At 45.0% G+C, this 23,046-nt stretch overlaps 1 protein-coding gene across 1 annotated transcript; it reads right to left on the reverse strand.

The window, feature by feature from the left end:
- Positions 1–3,381: 3,381 nt before the first annotated feature.
- On the reverse strand, positions 3,382–12,244 carry TXN (thioredoxin). The gene is made up of 5 exons (XM_068926680.1): positions 11,904–12,244; positions 6,821–6,925; positions 6,064–6,123; positions 5,179–5,244; positions 3,382–3,598 (listed from the first exon to the last, which is right to left on the reverse strand). The coding sequence occupies exons 1-5, from the start codon at positions 11,925–11,927 to the stop codon at positions 3,536–3,538; spliced, it is 318 nt and encodes a 105-aa protein (XP_068782781.1). The 5' UTR covers positions 11,928–12,244; the 3' UTR covers positions 3,382–3,535.
- Positions 12,245–23,046: the final 10,802 nt, after the last annotated feature.

Below are 23,046 nucleotides of genomic sequence, written 5' to 3' on the forward strand. Positions count from 1 at the left end.
CTTGCCTAAGTTTCCTTAAGTACATAAAAAAGCATTAAAGCTAATGGACAAAAAAAGTTGCTAAGAATGTGTTCAGAACGTCATTATGAGGTTGGATACCAGGCAAAGTTTTGAACACCAAGTTTATTGATAAAACAGTAGAATAATTACATCACAAATACTCTTTTCAGAATCACAGGGAAGGTGGGGGGAGTATCCAACATCCTTCTGGTCAAGGCAAGAATGAAAATTTAATGGTTAACTGGAGTAAGTAATACACCGAGTGCTACAAGAGGACATACGGAAGTGATGTGTGGATGGTTAGGAGAATCCTTTCCCAAGTGTCCTGTTACAGCAGTTTCAGAACATGCAGAGAGAGTTAAGCCAAGGAGTGTCATTATTTCACTTGTCTAATCATATACAGTCCTCTTGTCCACTCACTGGCTTGGCCATCTCTTTCATTGAGTCCTCTCATTAAGCCTCATTAGAGCACACAGCTGAAATAGTTTCTGTGCTCAAGGAAGCAGCTGTGTTCCTGTACACTCACACTGTCAGCCAGTCCTCTGTAAGAAAGAAAGTCATGTAACAGGCCTCCAGAGAAGAGCTTCTTGCTCTACTGGTTTGACAGCAAGGCTTTCAAAAGGGGCTGGAATCATTACCTGAGGGGGGATAACATATGAAAGCATTCTTTCTGGGAGCAAGGGTTTCAGGAAGAAGTTATTTCTTTTCCACCATGTACATCAAGTTTCTTGAACATCTATCATTTCTTTCTTGGAGGGATCTTCTCAGAAAACTGCGTCAGTGTAGTTGTGTTCTTGCAAAGAGCAGATCTCTCTGGTGAGAGGCAGAGGTGAAATCAGAATTCAGTGCAAGAGATTACTTTCTCGCATTTTTTATGGCATGGTAATGCTGGTCTCGCTGCCCTCTGAGTGAAACTCAAGCCATTTAGCAAGCAAAAAAATGATAACTGAGCACTCTAGACTATCACACATGTGTCAGAGCAGACACCCCCAATCAGAATTTAGTAAGACTACTTGCCCCTGCTCCATTTAGTATAAAATACTTATTCTCTATATCTAGGTCTTGTTAAGAGGCCAGAGCCCATGTTATCACCCAGTGAAAGCCAGTCTAGTCCCTGTCCTGAACCAGGGTATCTCCTCCCAGGAGAAGTACTGCTGCTAAAGAACTGAAAAATCCTTACACCTTAGCTAGGTACTACTATTATACCTTGCTCTTTAATGAAAAGGAGCCACTGCACAAACCTCAAATTGTGGCATAGCTATGTATTTTGAAGGGAATAAGCTTTTCAGTCTGGTTCCTTTAAGAGGAAAGCTGACCTAATACCTTCAGTTCCTCACCACATATCCTGGGAGGGTGGGATACCTCCAAGCTCTGTGTCATTCTCAATGGCCTAATCTTAAGAAGACGACCTGCTTTCAAATAAAGCTAAGTAAGTATTTCAGCCACAGTATGCTCACATGCTAATTCTCAAAACTGCATGATTCCTGCAGGGGAAAAAAAAGCTAAAAGCTTGCTGTGCTACTCTTAACCAGTTCTTGGCACTCCAGTTTCAACACAAAAGTTACTTTGACCTTTCTCAGCCTTTCCTGTTCTTGTTTCAGTTTGCAATTACTTGCCTGGATCTCTCAGAGCTGTTGCAGAATTGACCTTAAGGGAGAAAAAGCATTATGCCAACTTCTACACATGAACAGTATTTCCCCCCTTAATTTCACTTTTCCCATGCTGCAATAGGCTAGAGCAGGATCTCATCTGAACAGAAATATTACATCTTAGTAACTTGGAATACATCTTAGTGCATTAGATTAATAAACACATTTTAGTAGCTTCTGTTTCTTAATGAAGTGTATTTTAGAGGCTTGTATTAGGAACTTCTCCAGAGAAGAGATCTGGAGAGAAGTTCAGGCACTTCAATTTGGCTTTCCCTCCTTCCTTGCTCCCAGCTACAGACCAAAGGGAGTAAATAGGCCACTCAGGAACTGCTTTTAGAAGCAATGCTTGTTTTCAGATGCTGTGAGTAGTGCATTCTTGCTCCAACATCTTATTCCCTCCCCAGAGATTTGTCGATGGCTTAGTTGTTGCCTGCTGACTCACGTAAGCAGTCCTTAACACATAGCTGCACTCCTGGTTAGTCACATAGCCAGAGTCACACAGGAAGTTTTTTGCGTGTCCTTTTCATGGTAGAAGCAAAACCCAGTGCCTTCATGCAAGACTCTTGATGGCTCATCCTCAGCTGAAGGGTGTGGTCAGCATCTCAGACTGGGAAAGTCTTGTTTTGAATAGGGTATCCCCTATTCATGCAGCAAGCTGTTAAAGGCTCCTAGCTGTTTTGCAGACCAGGAAACTCATGCATGTCTGATATGAGTAAACCTGAGTCACACACTAGCTCCATACCACAGGGGCTAGAGGCTTTGCCCATGGGATTGCCCACGATGTCCGCTGATGTAGCGGGAAGTCTCGCTTCCTTCATTTGTAATACTCAATGAGTAGCACAGCTCACCTTGAGCTGTAGCTGGTGAGCTACAGCCCTGCTTCATTATTCGCTGCATGCTTATCCAGGAGACAACACCCAAAACAGCATTAGTAACTGCAGAAAGGGTAGTTAAATGGCATGCAGAGGTAGGCAAGTCAGTACTAATTTAGACAGCTTGATGCAGGTCTGGAGGACTACAGAGCCCAATTTACTGTCCAAGTGTCCAGTCCGGTGTTATACAATATTGCTTTGTTAAATAGTTTAATTGAAGAGGACAAGAGAAAGCAGAAATCAGTAAGTCACCTTGGACTTTAGACTCTAGGAGTTTTACCTCTTCAGTTACATTTGTTCTAGTTTACTATCCAGGGGAACAAAGCAGCCCATCTTAGAAACTAAAGAACTAAGAGAACCAGAAGGTACACAATGGCAAAACTGAAAAGGTAGCAGCTCCAAGTCCTCTCTTAAGCTTCCAAGGTAGGGTGGACATTATGTTCAGGTGTTTAATACACAGTCTTACCTTTGAAGTCTCAAACCAAGCTTGACAGCAGATTAAGGGCTAGAAAGAGGTAACAAAGTGACCCATCCCTCTTAGGGACCATAGTCTCTTCTACAGCTCCAAAGTTCACCTTTCTGTATCTGGAAGTGAGATTGCTGCTTTTCATATGATAGACTCAAGGACATGAGTCCTGAGGACTTCTCCCAAAGCAATTATTGCTGTCCTGTGCAACACTATTTTCCATTCCTAGCAGTAGCCCAGTAATAGATCAGATTGCATTTGACACAAGAACCTTTGTATCCAAGGCAGCACTCCTTTAGCAAGTAACAACAATTATGTATGTTAGTAATAACAGGAACCTCAATGATAAAGACTTCTTTATGAGCTCATTCAAACATGAGGCAATATCCAAAAGTGAAGAATTTACACTTTATTGTACTCATTTACATAGACCAAAAGGACAGTTTCCATGACTTATTCTAGATAACTTGGTTAGATTTCTCAGTAGAAAAGTTACATGTTATAATTTAGCTGAAGCAGTCATGATCCCAGGTCTCCACAGTTGGAGATTAGACTAGACTTTTAATGGTCTCTTCCAGCTTCTCTCTATTGGCCCCAGAGAACTCCTGCACCTGTAAAAAGAGTTTGCTTTTTAGAGACTAGTGCTGCATGCAGTGTTTCATAACACCCATTTGCATTGCATCCAGAAACATATGCCTCTGTTCAACTTTGCATCCCTTCACTAATCAGTTTCTCCAGCCCTCAGTGGGGAATATGCTCATGTTTAAGAATCACTCCTCTCCCATGCAACTCAGACTGGGACAAGAGTCTGTATTAAAAAACACCTCCAGACTACCATGGCTGGAGCCATCTACATGCAAGACAGGAGAAGAAAACAACTGATCTTGAGCCAACCATGTAACAGACAAAAATGAAAGCACCTCTGGAGGTCACCTCACAGCAGAAGTAACTCAAAGTTATCTCAGGTTGCTCAGGAGCCTTTCCTATCAACTGCTGAAATGACAACTGCCTCTGAATGACCTGTCTCTTAGCTTGGCATCTGCTTTTAACATTTCATGTCCTGGTTGCAACTTACACAGCAAGACAAAGGCAACAGTAGTGACTCCAAAAACAAAATGTGGCTGTCTATTACCTACAGGGGTAAAAGGTACAGAGAAGACTACACTACAGGCCATGAAATCCATTGCTTGACATTCATGTGTCCTGAGGATGCTCCGAATTAGGAGCTACACAACAAGGTCAAGAATCATTTTCATACATTCACACCTCAGTTTGATTGCATTCTTTGCTGGAAGCAGAAGTTTGTTCCACGAACATCATAGATACATTATTACTCATTGTTTGGCCTCACATTGATCTGAACTACAGCTCATGCAACATTGGACATCCACTTTTAAGGAAGCAATTCCATTGCCTTCAGCAATGATTCTTACATCAAGACAGCTTTTCTTTTTACATAGGACAGCCTATGTAAAGGTTTACACATTCAGTTTGACTGGAAAATTAAAAGCCTGAGATGACATGTTTAGTTCAGTCTGCCTTTACTCCAGGTAGACACTCAGTCCAAGTGCTGTGTACAAGCAGCCCTCTACACTGTCAGAGGGCAGCTTGGGGTACAGCAGGCACAGAAGGTATATTCAGACCTTTGAGACAGACAGGCCCTACACTCCACAGGTTGCAGTGTCTACACAAGAGCACCCAGACAGCTATTTCAAGCTTCCATTTGGGTAGGATTCCACAGACATGTGTAGGGGAGTCTCTTAACTATAGTCTCTACTACTCCTGTTTTAAGTCTGCTTAAACAGGAACTGCATCCAGAGTACAAATGAAAACCAAGACCGGTAAAACCAGAGTGTTAAACAGACAACAGCAGGCTTGACCCAGATCTCTAACCCCACTAATATACCATGAAGCTCTGTAAGACTGAGCTGTAACGCTAACTCAGTTCACTAGCTCTGACTAATGAGTTCATTCTGACAGTCAACTTACTGATCCATGCTACATTTCAGCAATCATGTTCATTTGAATACTGCAGCTTAGGAGTGCCTTAATGCCAGCTCTGCCCTAGATACACTGCCAAGAGAAAGCAGGCAGTGTGGTCTAAAACCCCCAGTCTTCCCCTTCAACTGTTTAACCTCATGCTTGCTCCAGAAGAATGATCTTCCCCCCCACCAAAAGAAAAAGAGCCTACCTTCTTTCCGTTCTTGTAGAACTGGAATGTGGGCATGCACTTGACATCACAGTGTGTGGCAACGTCCTAGAAGAGAAAGACAACCTTCAGCTGAAAAGGTTTAAAGGCTGTTAAATTTAGTACCCACTAGTCCCCTTTCAATTAGGGGATAGCACAAAGCCATTATTTGCTATAAGCAAACAGAAGAGCACTTCTGGTTGTCCACCACTATGAAAGAAAGCAATGCAATGCTGCATCTCCCTGAAGCAAGTCTGCAAGATTATCCCTTCAGCATTTAATTCATACAGTCGCTGAAATATATGTTTACTAGATCTGTAATCTAACAGTGACTGGCATAGCCCAGATCTCTTCATCACAGAAGACTATCTGTTAGACTTGAGGTTGAAAAACAGGAGTTGCTGTAGGACTCGTGTTGTTTAAGTACCTATCAGTTGCTGTAACTGCTATATAAGCAGACATTTTATCCCACTTAAAATCAAGACACAAAAGAGAAACAGGACCAAGTGCAGTAGAGAGACCAGACTGAAATCACTAGGCAGTTTTCCAATTCAGTAGTTCTAGGGAAAATTGTATCAGCTTAAGGCCTTAAGAGACCAACACTTCCTGCTGGAGTTCCAAATGGCAGTGCACCCAAGTCACCTAAGGAATGCCACAGGGATCAGTGTGCAGATACCACAGGGAAATTTCTTCCCCAATCTGTTCGGTGTCCACTAAACACTCATTTTTCCAGTAAAGGTAACGAGCCCCCTGTCTCTATTTCTTGAAGGATAAATGGTCTCTAGTTATGTGTTAGTCTCTACAAGGGCACATTTTAAAGAATTTCTTCATTGTCACTTGTGCAGATGTCATTATCTGCCCTCTCTAGGCATCAGCCCAGGACCATACCTGAGCATCATCCACGTCAATTTCGATGAACACAACATCAGCAAACTTCTCACACAAACTCTAGAATGAAAAAAAACACTGTAGTTGAAGGAAAGCTTTCCTGGAGCACTGCAAAAGATACATTCATAGAAAGTGTAAGGCTTGCTCAACCTCATAGTGAGGCTTGCCTTGTTACCTTAAAGTAGCTATTTAACTAATCACAACAGCATTTGAATCTTCTGCTTCAGTGCCTGGAAGGGTCTGTTGAAACTCAAGCCTTAGGCAAAGCAAAGCTTATCACATGTTAAACATATTCCCCACTGAAAGAAAAAACCTCAGACATCCCAAGACACAGGTGAAAGACGGAGTACAGATAGATGCTACAGCACAAGTCCCACCCTTTTTTGCGGATAACATTGTTACTGGAGGACAACCACTTTGTACACAAGGATAAACATTGTTTTTACATTCTGTATCCCCAGATCTTGACTCTGCAACTCTTCATTAGGCCCCTGAAGGCCTGTGATGCAAAGCATTAGGGCAGTAGAAGTTAAAGAATATTTGAGCTCCCTCTTGAATCAAAACTCCATCTTTTTCACTCAGCCTATTCTACTTAGTCATGAAGCAAATACCTCTGAATTTTCTAAGATGGAGAAATTGCAGTCACAGTCATATGGCAAAAGGAAATCTCTATATTATTATTGTCAAGCAGCACAAAAACAGTTGGACATATTTTAATATAGTTGCCTGACAAAATGGATTTAGAAAGGCTACTTACGTGGAAAAATGGTTTGATCATTTTGCAGGGTCCACACCATGTCGCAGAGAAGTCAACGACTACGAGCTTCTCACCAGCAGACTTCAGCTCCGCTTCAAATTCTGACTACAGAGGGGTAAAAAAGTAATTGAACACCGTAAGGACTTATTTTTCCTCCTTTCCAAAAGGACTTGGATAAGTCTTATGGCTAGCTTACTCCGAGCCTTCACTTACTAGCCATTCTGGTAGCTCTTTAAACACCTCACTTCACTGATATTTGTATCATCAGGTAAGTGCTTCACTGAGAATTGTCTTCGTTATTAGCAGTAAGTGAGTATCTTCTGGCTGATTAATTAGAAAAGACTACAATGTTCAAACACCTCAACTCACTGAGCAGCAGCAATATGAGATCAAGTTAGAAGTCCATCAAGCCTTTGATCCCAAATGCTGCTGCTCTGCTCAGCATTACCCTGTGAATTTGATCATTTAATATTAACATTAGTTCTCATTTGTGTCTTAACTGGAAAACTTTCATTTTCTTTCAGGACAAACTTTCCTATGTGGAATTTGAAAGGTGCAGCAACCTTTGTACACTACTCCAGCTCAATACCTTTTCCAAGCAATACATAGTCTCAAAATCACATTGTGTATAGTTTATTCTAGAATGTGTTTTCTAAAGCAACAGCCTCTGAGGACAGGTATTTTTAGTCTGCCAAGTGAATTTGAGTGTAACTTCAGTAGACAAAGCAATGCTATACATGTAGCATATAGAACAGACAAGTATTCTGTGTATACACATCCATCACCAGATTTAGAGCTTCAAGTTAGTTTGTTATGCTGCTGGTCAGATAAGTCATATCTGGAGGCCACTCTGATTTAGAGCTCCTTAAATTAGTCATGGATATTTCGGTCAAAAAGTGGATGTTTCAGCAGAACTGAAAAACATGAAACCCAATAAGCATTTGCAGAATGCAGGTAAGCATCTCAGGCGGCAGCAGCAGAAAATGCTAATCAGCTGCTTCCTTACAGTTTCTTTTCCAAAGCAAGTACAAGCCACTTGAATATTGCTTAACTTTAGTTTTCTCATACCAGTGTAGGCTCCAGGACAGCTGTTAGTTTAACCTTCATGTCAGACTACACAGACAAGGTAGCTGCTTTCTTCTCCTCAACTTCAGACTAGAGCACTAGAATTCTCTATCAATAATATTTGGCTGAAAGCTACATAGTTACTGCCACACCTAAAGAGTGGCAAGTTTTACAGTGCAAATATTACAGTACAGGAGTTACCTAATGCCAGCTTCTGTAATCAGCCAAAGTAACTTGAAACTAGTGTTTAGTAAGCTATTCTCCCCTTAAAGAATGCTATACAGGTGAGAAGCCAGCAGTGCATCCAGTCAGCTTAGTCATATTAGGTTTAATAAATAAACAAAGGGTCCTTTCCTGTGGATAGGATTTTTCCCCTCCATTGTAACTGTCTTCAAAAGTACAATCTCTGGATACTAAGTTCTTCCAATCTTGCACCTTGGGTATTCAGAGTTTACTCTGCTGTAAGATCAGTAGCTAACACTGCATATCACCAACGCTTAGTTTACAAGACTGGGGAATGGTAAGCCTTCCCTTCAGTCTCTCCACATCCCTTTCACTCATCCTGAGATATTGTGCATTCCTGCATCCCTGTAAGTACCCTGTTCTTGCCAATAAAATTCAAGATCCCCCTATGCAGCAATCTATGCTGCTCCCTGCAGCTCCTTCAACAAGTTCATCAGTCAAGCCTGCCTCCAACACACCATTCAAACCCCACATCTTGGTTCCAGTGCAACCTCCCATACCTCTGCATTCTAACATCAGCTCTTTACTAGTGCTGCCTCCTGCACCTAGGAATTAGACCATTCTCTTCCTACCCTGAAATCTTCTGTCAAGCTGCACAACTATGTTATCCTGCAAGAGGAAGTCCAGCCCTCTAATGTGTTTGTGCTACGGCCACACATTGCAGGTTACTACTGCACAGAATAAGGGAAGGGAGAAAATAACTACAGGTTATCACAGACCACACACCACTGCTCAGATCCCTGGCTGCTGCCTCCAGGGATCTCTGTCAGGTTTTAACCTACATTTCCAGTATTAGCTAAAATTGCTGGAGTTAGACTGAAGAGAGATGCAGGGTCCAAAGGCTTAGCCTCACAAGTTAGAGATATCAAACATGGGGAGGTGCCAGCACTTCTCCCTAAGAGCTTAATACTTCTGGAAAAGACAGAATTGGCAGAAATATAAACTAACTGGCTTTTCTGGTTTACTTCCACAGTTGTTTTTTGTGGTAGGTTTGTGAAGAGACAAGTCTTCATATAGAAAGAGAAATCTTTGGTAGTAGAAAGTGAACTTCATTCCACAAGCCCATTTAGACACACAGCTAGAGGAGCTCACACAGCTTTGTTACCACCATTTTCTTCAAGTAGCATCTTATCAGGGGAAACTTCTGGATAGTACTGGATAAACATTTAACTACAAATCTCACTGAGCACATGTAGGATCTCATTTTGCGTCTATTATCCTCCAGCACAACACATCCTGCGTTCAGCAAATGGATAGGTAACAGGCCTCAATTTCTTAAGGGCCAAGTAGGTGAAAAGAGATGACAAAAGGCTCTAGCATAGGAGGAGATCCCCAGCACCAGGTAATGCTGAGGTAGCCTCAAAATGGAGGCTATTGATCAAGGATAATGGTGTAAGAAGTCCATCACTCTAAAGCTGTCCTGGATATTTACTGCTGTAATCAACCACCTCGCTTGTAAACATGATTTTCAGCACATAGCAAGCCGCCCTTGAACTTGGATTAACTCTGTCAATCATAAGCTGAGTGCTAACCTGGTTAATACATCATTTTTAGTTTAACAATAGGGAGCTAGCAAAAACAGACGGAAGGTTCAACTGATTGAACTGACAGCAGAGACCACTTCTAAAACTATTATCTGCATCTCAAGCTGCAGGTTTTCAGGATCTCATTTGCCTCAAACAGGAGAGGCAGTCAGTGTGAAAAGAGAAACTCCAGCTTTTTTGGACTTTCGCAATATCAGCTTGTTAATAGTTTATATACCATATCAACTTCAGCTATCAAAGGCAAGTTCCATCCCATAACCCAGTCATGGTAAAATTCACACCAGTCATCCATCTCAAAACCACAGTGTTAGAAACCTGCAGATGTACTGCTCCTTCCATCCACTAGTGGGAATGTGAGATGGACTAAGAGTAGTACTAAATGAAACTAGCCATCCTTCAGAAGCTAGACAGTTTCTGAAAAGGTGTGGTAGGAAACAGACCATACTTAGTTAGCTGTCATGTTCACTTTCCTTTAAAGGAGTCAGTTCATAGACGCTTTGGCTTTTGTAAGTGAAACATGACAGGTTTTTCCTCTTCATATCTAAGCAGCACACAAAGCTTTAAAAAAAGCTTTACTGAACAACAGAATTAACCTAGACATCCCAGTTGCAGTGCATATGAACACAGAATACTATTGCTGATGTTAAATACTACTTTTTGTCAGCATGTCTATCCAGAGACTCCACACGTTCTCAATGAATAAGCAACAAAACTGCACACGATGTTAGTTACGGGGGATCTTTAGGTACATACAGGACTTTAATCACTACTCCTAGAAGGGAGGATAGTGGAAGCTTACTCTAGTTCTTTAAGCTAGGCCAGGCCACACTTCCTCCAAAGCCAGGTTTATTCACTCCCCATTAAAAGAAAAATATTCCAGTCTTCATTTAGAAACTTCAGTCTTTACACAAGGAGTTAACCCTTTCTGCCCATCAGTAAACAGGACATGGGGGGGCAGGGAGGAAACCAAGAGAAGGATTTCAGATTGAAAATGAAAAGCAAATGATTAAAGTGAAAAGCATTGCCATGCTTTTCAGATATACAGAAAACTGCCTAGGAAAGAGCACAGCTTTAGAAGACACCCACACTTGGATGCCATACTACACCGCCTAGAGGCCTCCACAACCAGAAGAAGCTGAACTTTCAACCAATTTCAAGCTCAAAAAACGTCTAACAAGATTTTTCCTAGAATGAGCTCACTAAGTCTGCATGGAAGATACTGTGAGCTTTGGATTCATTGTATTTAGATGTTTCTAAGTTACAGCTAACAAAGGCCCTTTTCTTGTCCATCAGCCATGTCAGCTGCTGTACATAAGGCCACATACTATTTCATCATCAGTGAAGTGCTCTCCATGTGTTAGTGTAGGCTTTACTGAAATTCTGTATCACAAAAACAGTTTGTATTCACAGAACCATCCAAACCATGAGGTGCCAGGTTAACATATGAACAAGTCAGACAACACTAAAACAATGGAAATACTTTTTATGCCAGCAATTCCTGTTATTTCAGTACAGGAATAGACTCTTAGTAATTCCTTTCTAGTCAAGAAAACTGGATCACAGTTTTCCACGAACTCCTATCTAGTAACACACCAGGACTTTACACCAGTCTCTTAAGGAAGCCACCCCATCCCCTACCTGCTGGCATGGGGTCAGACAAGATGAGGCTTCTGTCTGAGGGTACTGTGGTGCAGGAGCCCTGTCTTCAGCTTGTTAAGCAGAGCAGCATGACGTCCCCTGCAGACTCCCACGGACAAAGAGCTGTAACCTACCACAGCGTGCAGGTACAGCACCCCTGCCCACACGCACCTCCTGACCGACTCATCTGGAGCCGCCGCAGTCCCTGGCCAGCTCGGCTGTCGCGTGGCACAGTAACTTGCTTCCTCCCCTGCCCCTCAGGGGCTCCTTCACCTCCCCACTCCTCTCTGGCAGCAATACGCCCGCTCCGGGCCGGCCGGAGGAGGCACAGCGGCCCGGGGGCCCGCCTCCCCTCCGCGGCCACGGCAGGCCATGCCCGCCCCGCCGGGGGCTCCGCGCCGGGCCGGGGCCGCGTGTCCCTCCGCAAGGCCGGCGGAGCGCCACAACCGGCGCCGCAAGGCGACCGGCGCCGAGCCGCCGAGCGCCTCCTCCAGCGCCGCGCCGAGCTGCGGCCGCCATGGCGGGAGGGGTTGGGGGGGGGGGGGGAGAAGCCACCTGCGCGGCGAGGCGCCCCCTCCGCCTAACGGACTCACCAGGCTGCCCACGCTCTTCACCATGGCGACGGCCGGGGCGGCGACTGAAGGGAAAGAAGGGCGCCAAGGGCCTCGTCCCCGCGCACGCGCGTCACGTCAGGTCAGGTCCGCTCCAGCACGGCACCACCGTCCCCTCCGCTCCTCCGAGCCGCCTCAGGCCGCCAAAGCGTTCTCCCACCGCCGCCCCGGCCCCCAGCTTATATAGCCGCCGGCGCGGCGCGAGGCAGCGCGCAGGCGCGGCAGCCGCCTCCTCCCCTTCCCCCCTCCCTCTCCCGAGCCCCCGCCCAGGGTTTGGCTCAGGTTCCCCCGGCGAGGTGACGTCACGGGGCCGGACGTGCAGCGCCGCAGCATGGCCGCGCGGGGCGGGGCGGGGCCGTGAGGACCGTTGGGGGCGGGGCGCCGGCGACCGTTGGTGGTGAGTTGGGGGGGAAGGGAGCTGGGGCGCGGCGGCGGCAGGCGGGAGGGAAGCGGCCGTCCCGGCGGCCTGCGTCACGGCGTACAAGAAAGAAAAAAAAAAAAACGAAAAAAAAAAAAACAAAACCCACAACGCAGAAACCCTGTGACTTTGGAAAAAGTGCTGCGTAACGATGAGCAGGAAGTATTTCGGAGGCGCTGTCCCTGCCCAGCCTCGTGTGTTTTCCCTCCCTTCTCCTTGCTCTTTGCAAAGCGTGATTTTGTGCTGTGTTACTGTAATTTGGGCTACTGGAATTGGAGGGGCTGGGGCGGCCCATTATGTAGAGAGTGCCGTGATTTTTGAGCAGTCACAAGGCAGACAAAAGACGAGATTGGAAAATCTGTCATTACATTTTTTCTCTTTTTTAGCAACAGCAAAAGGACAAGCAGGGCAGCACTGCTTCCTTTTGGGTTGCAGGCTTTCTACAGCGCCAAAGTGTTGACTTACATCGCGAATGCTGTGCTTACTCCATCATGAATGCTAAAGTTACTGATCAGGATTAGTGACACACCAGGCATCTGTGGTAGTGCCAGGTCCAGGAATAGTCCACACAGAAATAAATCCTTTCAGCTGTAAAACTAAGTTGGCTCCGTCATGGAAACTTATTTTTTATGGGCATGCATTTCATTTTCAGCATCGTGTCTTGCACTTCAGAAGGATCTTCCCTCGGCTCTGCCACAGGCGGGAGGCTAGAAAGCTCACTTGGAAGCTGAGGAGCTGATACCCCGTGCATTTTCTTCCTTTATCAAGAGGAAAAGTGTCTCTCTTTTAAATTCTGGTGATAGTGCTGCAGCTTTTTTAAAACCGATCGTTTTTCTATGGAAAAATATGGCCCTGCCCAGTCCCAAGACACAGGTGGCCGAAATGGGGGTGCAGCTATTCTCCTTTCCCCGTGCTGGGCTGGTAAGATTTCATTTCTGAGCGTCAGATTGCTGACTGCAGCTCTCCCTGCGCAGGGTGCAGGTTTCGGGATGGTTCGCACTGGCCCAGTCACATCCCTCGCAGGCGTGAGTGCCTACGTGAGCCCATCGTGTGTGCGGTATTACTGCAGGCTGTCAGCGCTGGAGTTAGCAGGCTGCGAGCGACTTGCTCAGGGATGAGAATGAACGGAAGAAGGGAAGACTTGTGGGAGGTTCCTGCGTAAAAAGATGTTTCATCCAAAGAGGGGTGGGGGGAGTTGGCTTGGATCCAGCTTCCTATCCCAGTAATGTTTGTCTTGCTATGCTGCTTTGCCTTGTGGACACTGAAAAGCTGACAACGCTCCTCACTGCCTCAAAGTTTGCCGTGTGGGATTTATGTTGGGAATCTCTTAAGGTAGAAAATTATATTGGGAGTAAGTTCTATTTTTTTTTTTTTTTAATGTTGGAAGCTTTATTGAATGAGTTGACTTATGACAGCAGTACAGCCACGACTGCCTCTGGGTTGTCTTTTCCAACCCTCCCATGCCACCCGTGTTGGCCTTTTTCCCTGCTGTGTGCACCGCGGCGGGTCACAGCTCTGCCCTGGCTTTGCCTGCCGGGCACCCGTGAGGCTGCCCCACTGCCCGTTCGCTCGGGGCGCTCCCCGCTCAGGGCTCTGGAGGGCTGGCAGCGAAGCCCCGGGCTAGCTGCTGGCTGTGGGGCTCAGGCCTCCCCTTCCCTCAGCTCCCTCCGGCCTTCTGCTTCCGCTGCCCTGGCCTGGCTGCTGGCGGACACCCTCTGGCCTTGCGTTCACCTGCTCCTGCTCCAGGGGCAGCTCGTGGGTTTTTCCTTGCAGTCCTTCGCAGAGGTGCAGCTGCTGACGCTGGCTTACGAGCCGGCAGGCAAGGACGCTTTATCAGCCAAGGGCACTTCTCTTTAAAGCCTGCTGCCAGGCGGGATAAAACGAAGCCAGAACCTGGGCTGCCTTCAAAACACGCTCCCAAAACACCCCAGTACAACAAACCTTTGTGGGGCTTGTGCAGAAGACAAGGCAGAAAAGGGAAGAAAAATACCCCTCCCCAAGAGGAAATTCCTTAGTACTGCTTTCTGTAGACAAGTTCACACGGAGAAATTCAGCTCCGAGTGGAAAGGTGTTTCAGTGCACCCCACGTGCACTTAGCATCTGTTGCCACTGGGCCTCCTGGTGTGCCTAAGAGTCAAATGCAAGCTTAATATACAGCAGTTTGAAGTCCAAAATGTTGCTGTGGTGTTGTTACATGACAGCCTAAAATAATTGGAAGGTCATATAATTTATGTGAACTGCATTTGACTGTTAGAGACGTGTGTGTGTGTGTGTTAGTATCATGACAACACATAAAAATATGATACAGAGGAATGCGGATCCTCTGGCCGGGAAAAAAAAACATAAAACACACCCATTTTTCCTATTATTATTATTATTTTTTAACTATGGAGTGGCTCATTGTTTAGCTAAACAGTATCGAAGCTGTCCCGCACACACAATCAGTCAATTGTGTGGGCTTCTACTTTCTCATGAGGCCTCCCTCCCACCCACTTTCCTCGAGGCAATAAATTCAATATGCTGTTTTTCCCCCAGTCACTGAAGAGGAAAAGTTAAAAATACTCAAGTCCACTATGGGGAAGGTGGAAATAAACAAATTTTATTCTTCACAGATGGCTGCATGGCATGTCATACAAAATTGCTAGCCAATAGAAGACTCTCAGCAAGGAACTGTAAATGCAGAAAAGAACCAGGAAGCCTTTTTAAAAACACATCTTTGGTCTTTAGGAACGTTGTTTTGCTAGCTCCTTAAAGTCAGTGAACGTGGCTTAAACAAGGACAGAGTAGAAATGCAACAAAACTTGAAAAATCAGTTCTTAGAAAGTTTCACTTGCAAAAGCTTAGGAAACATTGGTTAACACTCATGACACCCCTGCATTACAGGAACGAATTACTGCACTCATTTGACGTGTGGAAAAACTGTGGGAGAAAAAGTTGGCGGGTCTAAATTTAGGAACCCTCAGATGAATTAATCAGCTTCACTTAGAAGTAGCCAAATAAAAAGGGATGTATTTTTGGAGAACCCCTGCATCCCATGACCCTCACAAACATCAAGGTGGGAATTCAGTAAGAATTTGACCTCTTTTGGTCATCTAACTGACTTGAAGCCTCTGGTTTTTTTTAAAGTCTGCTTGGGTTCGTTTCTGTCATCTATTAAAGGAGAATAATATTCACTGAAAGTGGCAAAGGGCTTCACCTGGAGCCTGCTGTTAACTTCCGTGGGGTCAGGATCAAACCTTGCGGAGTTTTCCGCACGCATACAGGCAGAAGACACTGCAGAATTGTAACTGCATATGAAAATCGTAATGATTTAACTCTATATCGTGCTCCCCCCTCCATGCAACAGCACAACGGTGTAGAGAGACACTCCACTCAAGGAACAGATACCAGAAACTGCAAAGCCTGGTATCAGGGCTCTGACAGATGAGATCTAGCAAAACATGTTGAGGCATCTTCTTGCCTGCTGTGAGAGAAGATCCTGGCAGGGCGGTGGAGCGGGTGGGAAGGAGTGGAGGCAGTGGCTCCAGCGGCTGCGGTTCGCTGGCTGACAGCTTTCTGTGAGCCACCAGGGAAGGCAGGTTTATGAGAAACAGGGTAGCCTTCCAGAGGCACTGCAGAGAAGTGTTTGCTCAGCAGCTGTAATAGCTGTCAGATTGACCAGTTGAATAGGTCTTAAATCGTGGCATCCGTCTGCATCAATGACCCAGGGTTGGGGCTAGTGCTGCAAGTGTGACGGTCCTGCAGCCCCGCTCAGGTGCCTGCTGGCACTGCCTGCCGTGTAAGCAGCCTTCCAGCTAGACTTGTTTTTCAGGCAGTTAAGGGTAAACAAACGTGCTGGGCTCTGGAGACATGAATCGGCTCTCTCGGGCTCTTTCTCTGAACCATCTTTTCTCTGCTAAGTGACCTGGCTAATGTTTTTGGCAGAATAAAACACCATCTCGTGGTGAGACCCTACTTGGGGCTGAGGGTCTGCAACCGTAGATGCTCTCTGTGGTATTGCGAAATGTTTGTGAACAGAAAGCCAGCCCTTGCAGGCTTTGAGGTCTGAATGCACAGTTGCCACTCGTGTTTCATTTCCCCATAGGCACGTGCGAGTGAGGAAAACCAGTACTGAAAAGGAAAAAGGAGAGGGTGGGCACCCAGATCTAACAGCTTGTGTTAGCTTCTCACAGCTCCGTCCAGGTCTCACGAGCGCATCTTAGACGACCTTCCGTCTCCCCAAAACACTAACGTATCACCCATGTGTGATGCAGTAAAGGCACAGTTACAGGACAAATATTGCCATAGCCATGTGACAAATGGTCAGTCATGTTCAGCATTAAGCAATGGTGCAGACAGTTGCAGAAATGAGGAAGCTGCTAGGGGCAATAACTACAGGAACAGCCACATCCAATTTTATCATTGGAAGGCCAGATTATTTGCCAGTGTCGTATAATGAAAATTAGGACTGTTTCATCTGTTTCATCATTGCAACAGAACAGCAGCCTTTAGTTGTACTTTCTCTTTCCTTCCAGCCTGCTCTTCTGGAAGATTCTGCCTTTATAAATGGCCTATTAAAGGTGTAATAAATACTTAATAATTAGATAGGTGTTCTGGGTCTTGTGCCAGCATAAGTCACAAAGTAAACACACTTTTCTCTCCCAGGATCATGTACTAGCAATATAATTACCCAGACAGGATCTCTTTGGAAAATTTGGCATAGCGTTTCCAGTGGTGCCTAGTTACAAGATGAGAGGAGAAACTCGGGCTAAAGAATCTCAGCCACAGTTCTCATCCCCTTACCAAGGTTTTGTTATGGGATATTGGTTAACCAAGAACTTCCTCCTGAGGGCCAAGAAAAAATGCATGTTATCACCCTCCCACTCACTATTGTTCTGTTTTAATAAGTACTTTGGAGAAGGGAGTCTCCAAATATTCCAGCACTGATGAAGCTGGTACTTAACCAGATGGTTTTGGGGCCTCTTATTAAAAGGAACTTGCTCCTTTCTTTTTCACCTGTGTTCAGGAATCTCCAGAAATGAGGTTGGTTCAGACATAATGTTGGCAAATGTGAGAACATTCATCTGTGCTCTCCTGTATCAAGTGCCTTCAGATCTCAGACTGAGCAGGACCGTGCAGGTGCTGCGTATTATTTAACTGTTTCTGCCTTAGCTTTTCACTGCATGCTCACAACCTCTGCCCATTTCCAGGGAGGGAAGAGGGGTGGAGCAAGCACACCTGCATGTTTCCTAATGGAGCCTGGCACGCTGCTGAGGCTGCCTGTGCCTCATGCCCCCCACTGCAAAATGGGAATAAGACCATGGAGGGACTTAGGGGTTAAATACTTAACAGTATCACAAGATACTCATACCCGGGGGGCAGCAATGGCCAATGAAATGCCGAGCAGGAGGATTTGGCCAAAATAAAATGAACGCCTGGAAATAACAAGTATCTGCTCTTAATCATGCGGCTAGTGTCCTAGTTCTCAGGAAATAACATCCCTGGATTGGTACGACTCAGTGTACGGCTGCAGAATCTCCTGAGTCCTGTTTATTTATTTTCTGTCTTAAATACAAGTTCCGTGGATGAAGTACACTGGGTTCAGTGATACCCTAGCTCTCCTTGGTGTATCGTCAATGAAGTAATATTCACAGCTGTGTTAAAGACAGTGCAAAATCATGCCTGGACGCTTTGTATAGCAATGCAGAGAAGTTTCAAGCCGTAATTGTGCTTAGCCACTTTTAAAAGTTCAGTTAACTGACAGAAAACAATCCGTGTGTATTGGAGGCAGGGTTAGGTGGTTTCACTAAGAGTTTCCTCTCACTGCTGCCATTCAGATATCGTAATATCAAGCCCAAGCCTGATCTGTGGGGTGAACACTTACTTGTCTAATGCCTTTTGGCAGCCAGCTGAGGCAGAGCGCCCTATGCCATTTGCTGGAAGTAGCGTGTGAGAAGTAGTGTGGGGAAGATGGAGGTTCAATTCTTTTTGCTTTGCATCATATTCAAATTACAAACTAGTCAACTTAGCTTTGGTGTATCCGTGTCTTTTGGAGCAAGCCTTTTGCTTTTGCTTCTCTCTCTCTCTTTTCAAGCTGCTTCTTCCCTTTTTGTTTCATTCCTGACCCCTCCCAGGTTCTGATCCCTCTCCTCATCACACTCTGATTCTCTTCGGCTGGAAATATTTGCAGGGTTAAAAAAAGCTTTTTCCACTTCTATGTAGTCTAGAATCTACTTAACCCACCTGCACCTACCTGCATGACCGGAAGGGTCAAGGACCCAGATGCCAGACTTGCAGGTATTTCTTTTGCATAAGTTACAGAGCTATCTAGAGACTTTGACCTTCAATAGTGACATGTTCGCTAGGGCTGATTTAATAATATTTGATATTGTTCTTACACCAAGGCCAGAACAGTTGTCTAGGACCTTACCATGACTGCACGGGGGTTCACATACTGTCCTTCCAGAGCTGCACAGTTCCCAGGTTACCACAGAGACAAATTAGGCCCCAATGTCCCTAAGTTGAGGGGCGGTACGATGCTCTGCATGGTACATGGCAGCCTTAAAAACAAACAAACAAACAAAAACCAGAACAGAGGCTTAGCGTTGCATCATCTCCCTAGCTTGTGGGTGTGATATCTTTCTTAGGACTGTCATACCTCTGCTCTTACTTTGGTGCTTCGGTTGGGACCCTCCAGTTAGCTGGACTGAGATTTTAGCAGGCACAGCTAAGAGTGGCAGCAGCGGGGAGGAAAAATAGTGAGAAAGAGAGTGGCAAGCTGTCTTCGGGCCCTCAGAGCACTATGTATCGCCTCAGTATTGTTTCCTCTGCTTGCATCCTCAGCTGTCCCTAGGCCAGTGAGCATGAAGGGACTCTTGAAATGCAGGTGTGTAGTTGCTTCTACAGTGCATAAAACATTAGCCTCTCATTTTCTCATCCAGAAATGAGGGTGCTCCAGCTCTTAAAAAGGTGAAATCTGGCTCAGGTTATGTGAGGACATGGAGCTAAGTTTAAAAAAACATTGTCTGTGATTTCATAGAGGCGCATGAACAGAAATATAATCCTCACTGAAGTGAGATATGCACAAGCTCCAATATCCAAAAATACACATGCAATTGCGTTTCTGTGTCTGAACAGTGAAGAGCCTGTGTTTATGCTGCACCTCCAACTGACAGCTTTCAAAGCGTTTGTATTTTTCGGTATGCAAATTATGCAATGTCCAAATGCTGAAGTTTCATTTGACCAATTTTAGAGTGCAGGAATGGGTGGGAAGAGGGTCACCACATCCTGGAAAAAATTAAGCTCCTTTAAGGTATCTGTATTATAGCATTTGGAAACCAGGGCATCCAAAATAGGTAGCCAGATCAAAACAAGTTGAGGGCTCATCTTCTGCTGAGATGCCCTAAAGCAGACAGGAAAAGCACTAGCTGGCTGCCTCACGAGACATTCACCTGCTCACTTAACCTCTTCCATGTGCTCAGATGCGGCAGTGATTCATGCCATTGCAAGAAGGCTTGAGGAACAATAGCAGCAAGAGCCTTAGATTGCAAAGGCTCCAATCTAGCCTACCTTATCAATGGTTGGCCACTGCAACCCTGGGCAGAAAACATGCTGTGCAGAGCTCATAAATGCTGTCACATCCATGCTTATGTATGTGGTGCAGGACACCTTCCACCCCATTGTTTCTGTCCTTCCTACTTTGAAAGAATGCCAAAAGCTCAGAGGTGTTGGTGTGACCTTTCCTTCAGTATTTCTGTGGTGCAATGGGCAGCCCCTTAATGACCGAGGTGCAACAGCAGATTTACCAGCTGAGGTTTTTACCTTCTTGAATGCACATCAAACTGGGTAGACATGTATGATAGTGAAGATATACTCTGTCTCCAAAGTCTTCCACAGCATCTTGGCCACTGCATATATGCAGCTCATGGGTCCATTCCTGTGGCTGGGGTGACCACCAGCAGCGAGGGTAGACGATGCTGAAAGGCATGCCTGGCCCCATGGACCACACAAATGCTCTGGTGAAGGGCTTCAGGGCCCCCTCAGCACGGCCGTCTTATCTTCAGACACCGAGGAGCAAAGGGAGCCTCTTCCCAGGCGGTAGGCAGGGCATCAGAAGAAGACTTTGTTTTCTTTGCCAAGCGTGGACTCGTGTGGCCCAGGCCGTACCTATGTGCTGGGAGACTCTAAATAGTTACAGCAGTGCCTGAACAAAAGAGGCGGCATTGGGACACTCACTACCTGCCCTGTGAAATCAGTCCAAACTTCAGCCAAAAGACTTGTGGAGGCTTTCAAGTTACTTCGCTGTGCCACTTGCACTCACGCTGTGATGTGCTTATGTGCATCTCGGTTGCTGAAATTTTAGATTGCTTTGGAACCTTCCTTTCCAAAAATGGAAGAAGAAGGGATTTTTTTTTTCTCCAGTGCAAATCTCATCTTCTTCATATAAATGCTATGTTCCTCCGCAGGTCTGGAGATGAGCTAGAGTTGGTGCACAACAGCAAGGATCTTCTGCCTTTCATTTTCTGCAGTTCAGAATGAACCATACGCCTACCAGAAAATATTCCTAATAGGAAAGACCTGAAGTGGAAGAATATAGAGTCTTTCGCCTCCTGGTTGCCAATTCAAGACTATTCCGTGGCAGCAACAGCTGAAAGGATAAACTGAAGCGTAAGTCTCTTGATGTGCTTTGCCGCTGCCCACAGGGAGAAAGAGAGGCTTCCCTGGGGATCATGAGCAGATTTCACACATGGACTGATTTTGCTGCGGAGGCCAAGATCCCACTGGGGAAGCCCTTCCCCATCCCAAACTGCTGTATCCTCTCTTGTGCACCTGACAAAGATGCAGGGCAACATGTGTACAATCCTTTCATTTTCTGCAAACATCACTGCACTCTCAGAAAGGTGAACACTGCTGCAGTCTGTGCGATCATACCAACCCAATGACATGTTGAAGGCCAAAGGACCTGATAGAGATAAATGGCAGAAAGGTATAGTTGTACTTTCACTTTCTGTACTGCATATTTAACCCTTACTGATGTGCAGTGCCATATCAGAGAGGGTATACAAGAGGCTTCCAAAAAAAAAAATTCAACTGAGATGGAGGCCAAACATCAATATGCACCAAATGATCTGCATGCATGGTTAATGTTTGACAGCTTTGTGGCTAATGAATAAGAACCAAAAAATTTCACTTTATTGCCATGCAATTTCTTGTCCTGGCAACACCTGAATGGCTTCTGAGAACTTTCTGAGAACTATGATATTTATTAACAGGTTGCTGGCATTGTTGTTTTGATCTGAGGTGCTTATAGCTTGTGAGAAAATTACTGTTACAAAAGGCAAAAGAATTGGATACCACTACCTTGTTTCATGTACCCTTCTGCAAAGTTAGGAATCATTTTGTACCGCTATCACTGCAAGTTTTATGTCAGTGCACAGTTTTAATGCAGTTAGGATTTCTGCAGAAGCAGTAATGAGTCAGGTGGCAGATATCTGGCAAATTCACATTTTGACTGAGACTTTGAATACGGTCAGCTGCTTTATGAGTAATGCTTACTTTTCCTGTCAGCGTCTCAGCGTTGGACCCAACGGTGCACAAAATATAGAGAAAGAGGAGGGATCCTCTGCTCTAAAAAGAGTCACCACACAGTGATGGCCTGGGGTCATTCTGTAAAGCTCTGTCTGAATCCTGATGATTTTTAGATTTAGAGGTTCTTCTCAGGATTGACCCAAATTTGAATTGTAAGCTTGAATCTAACTGAGGAGTTCGGCAGGGGCCCTTCACCAGCTTTAGTGTTACGTAAGTTTGGCAGCCACACTTGCAAAAAAGAGTAAAAACATTTCTTCCTAGCTTAAACTTTTTAGCATCCTATTTATGTGGGTTTTTTTTTTTCTAATACAACCACAGTCCTAGCTTTTTCCCAGCAGTTTCAAAGCACAGAAATCTAGCAGTATAGAAACTGATAGAAATGCAGAGGTTCATTCCTCTTTTTTCTTAAAAAGCTAAACAGAAAAAAAACTACAGACAGGAAATAATGTGGGTTCATGATGCATTGTAAAGAAAGGAAATTCAAAGTTGGTGATATGGTCCCACGCTCTAATTTCAACATTTGTGATAGAAGCTGCAACATCAGGGGAGAATCGGAGTCCAGGTACTAAAATGGCCTTGAAAGGCAAATTAATGTTTCTGAATCTTTCAAGCTCTGGACTGGATCTTTACGTGCTTGGGTTCTTATACAGTTTTAAAAGATTATCATTACTCTCACTCATCAAAGAAAAGAAAAGATGTACTTAATTTTGTAAAAATCACTTCCCTCCCCTGTCCAAGCTGACATTATTCTTATCAAATAGTAAAACACAGAGTGGAGACCACATGTGCATGCTACACGCCAGCTTCTTTATATGGTCATATGAAGAGGAAGGGTCTGGGGATCCACCCAGACCTTTGTGCTGTATATCTGCAGAGCAGGGCCATCGTGTAGCTTCTCACAGAGTCACCCCAAAGAATTTTTAGAAAACCACATCTTGTGCAGGGTGTATGCTGGAGTAATGCTTGCAAAGTACAGACATCTGGGTCTCTTTCATGCTGAAAATATTTGGGATATGAGCCTGGGAATGGGAGCAGCTAGGATCTGGCTCAGATCAAGGATGATTTGACTCCAGATTTCAGATTTTGTGGGCAAACAAATTTGAAAAGGGAAGTCTCCAGGTAAATCTGTTTCTGTTAGGT

Source organism: Struthio camelus, chromosome Z (assembly GCF_040807025.1).
Source record: "Struthio camelus isolate bStrCam1 chromosome Z, bStrCam1.hap1, whole genome shotgun sequence".
Classification (NCBI taxonomy): Eukaryota; Metazoa; Chordata; class Aves; order Struthioniformes; family Struthionidae; genus Struthio; species Struthio camelus.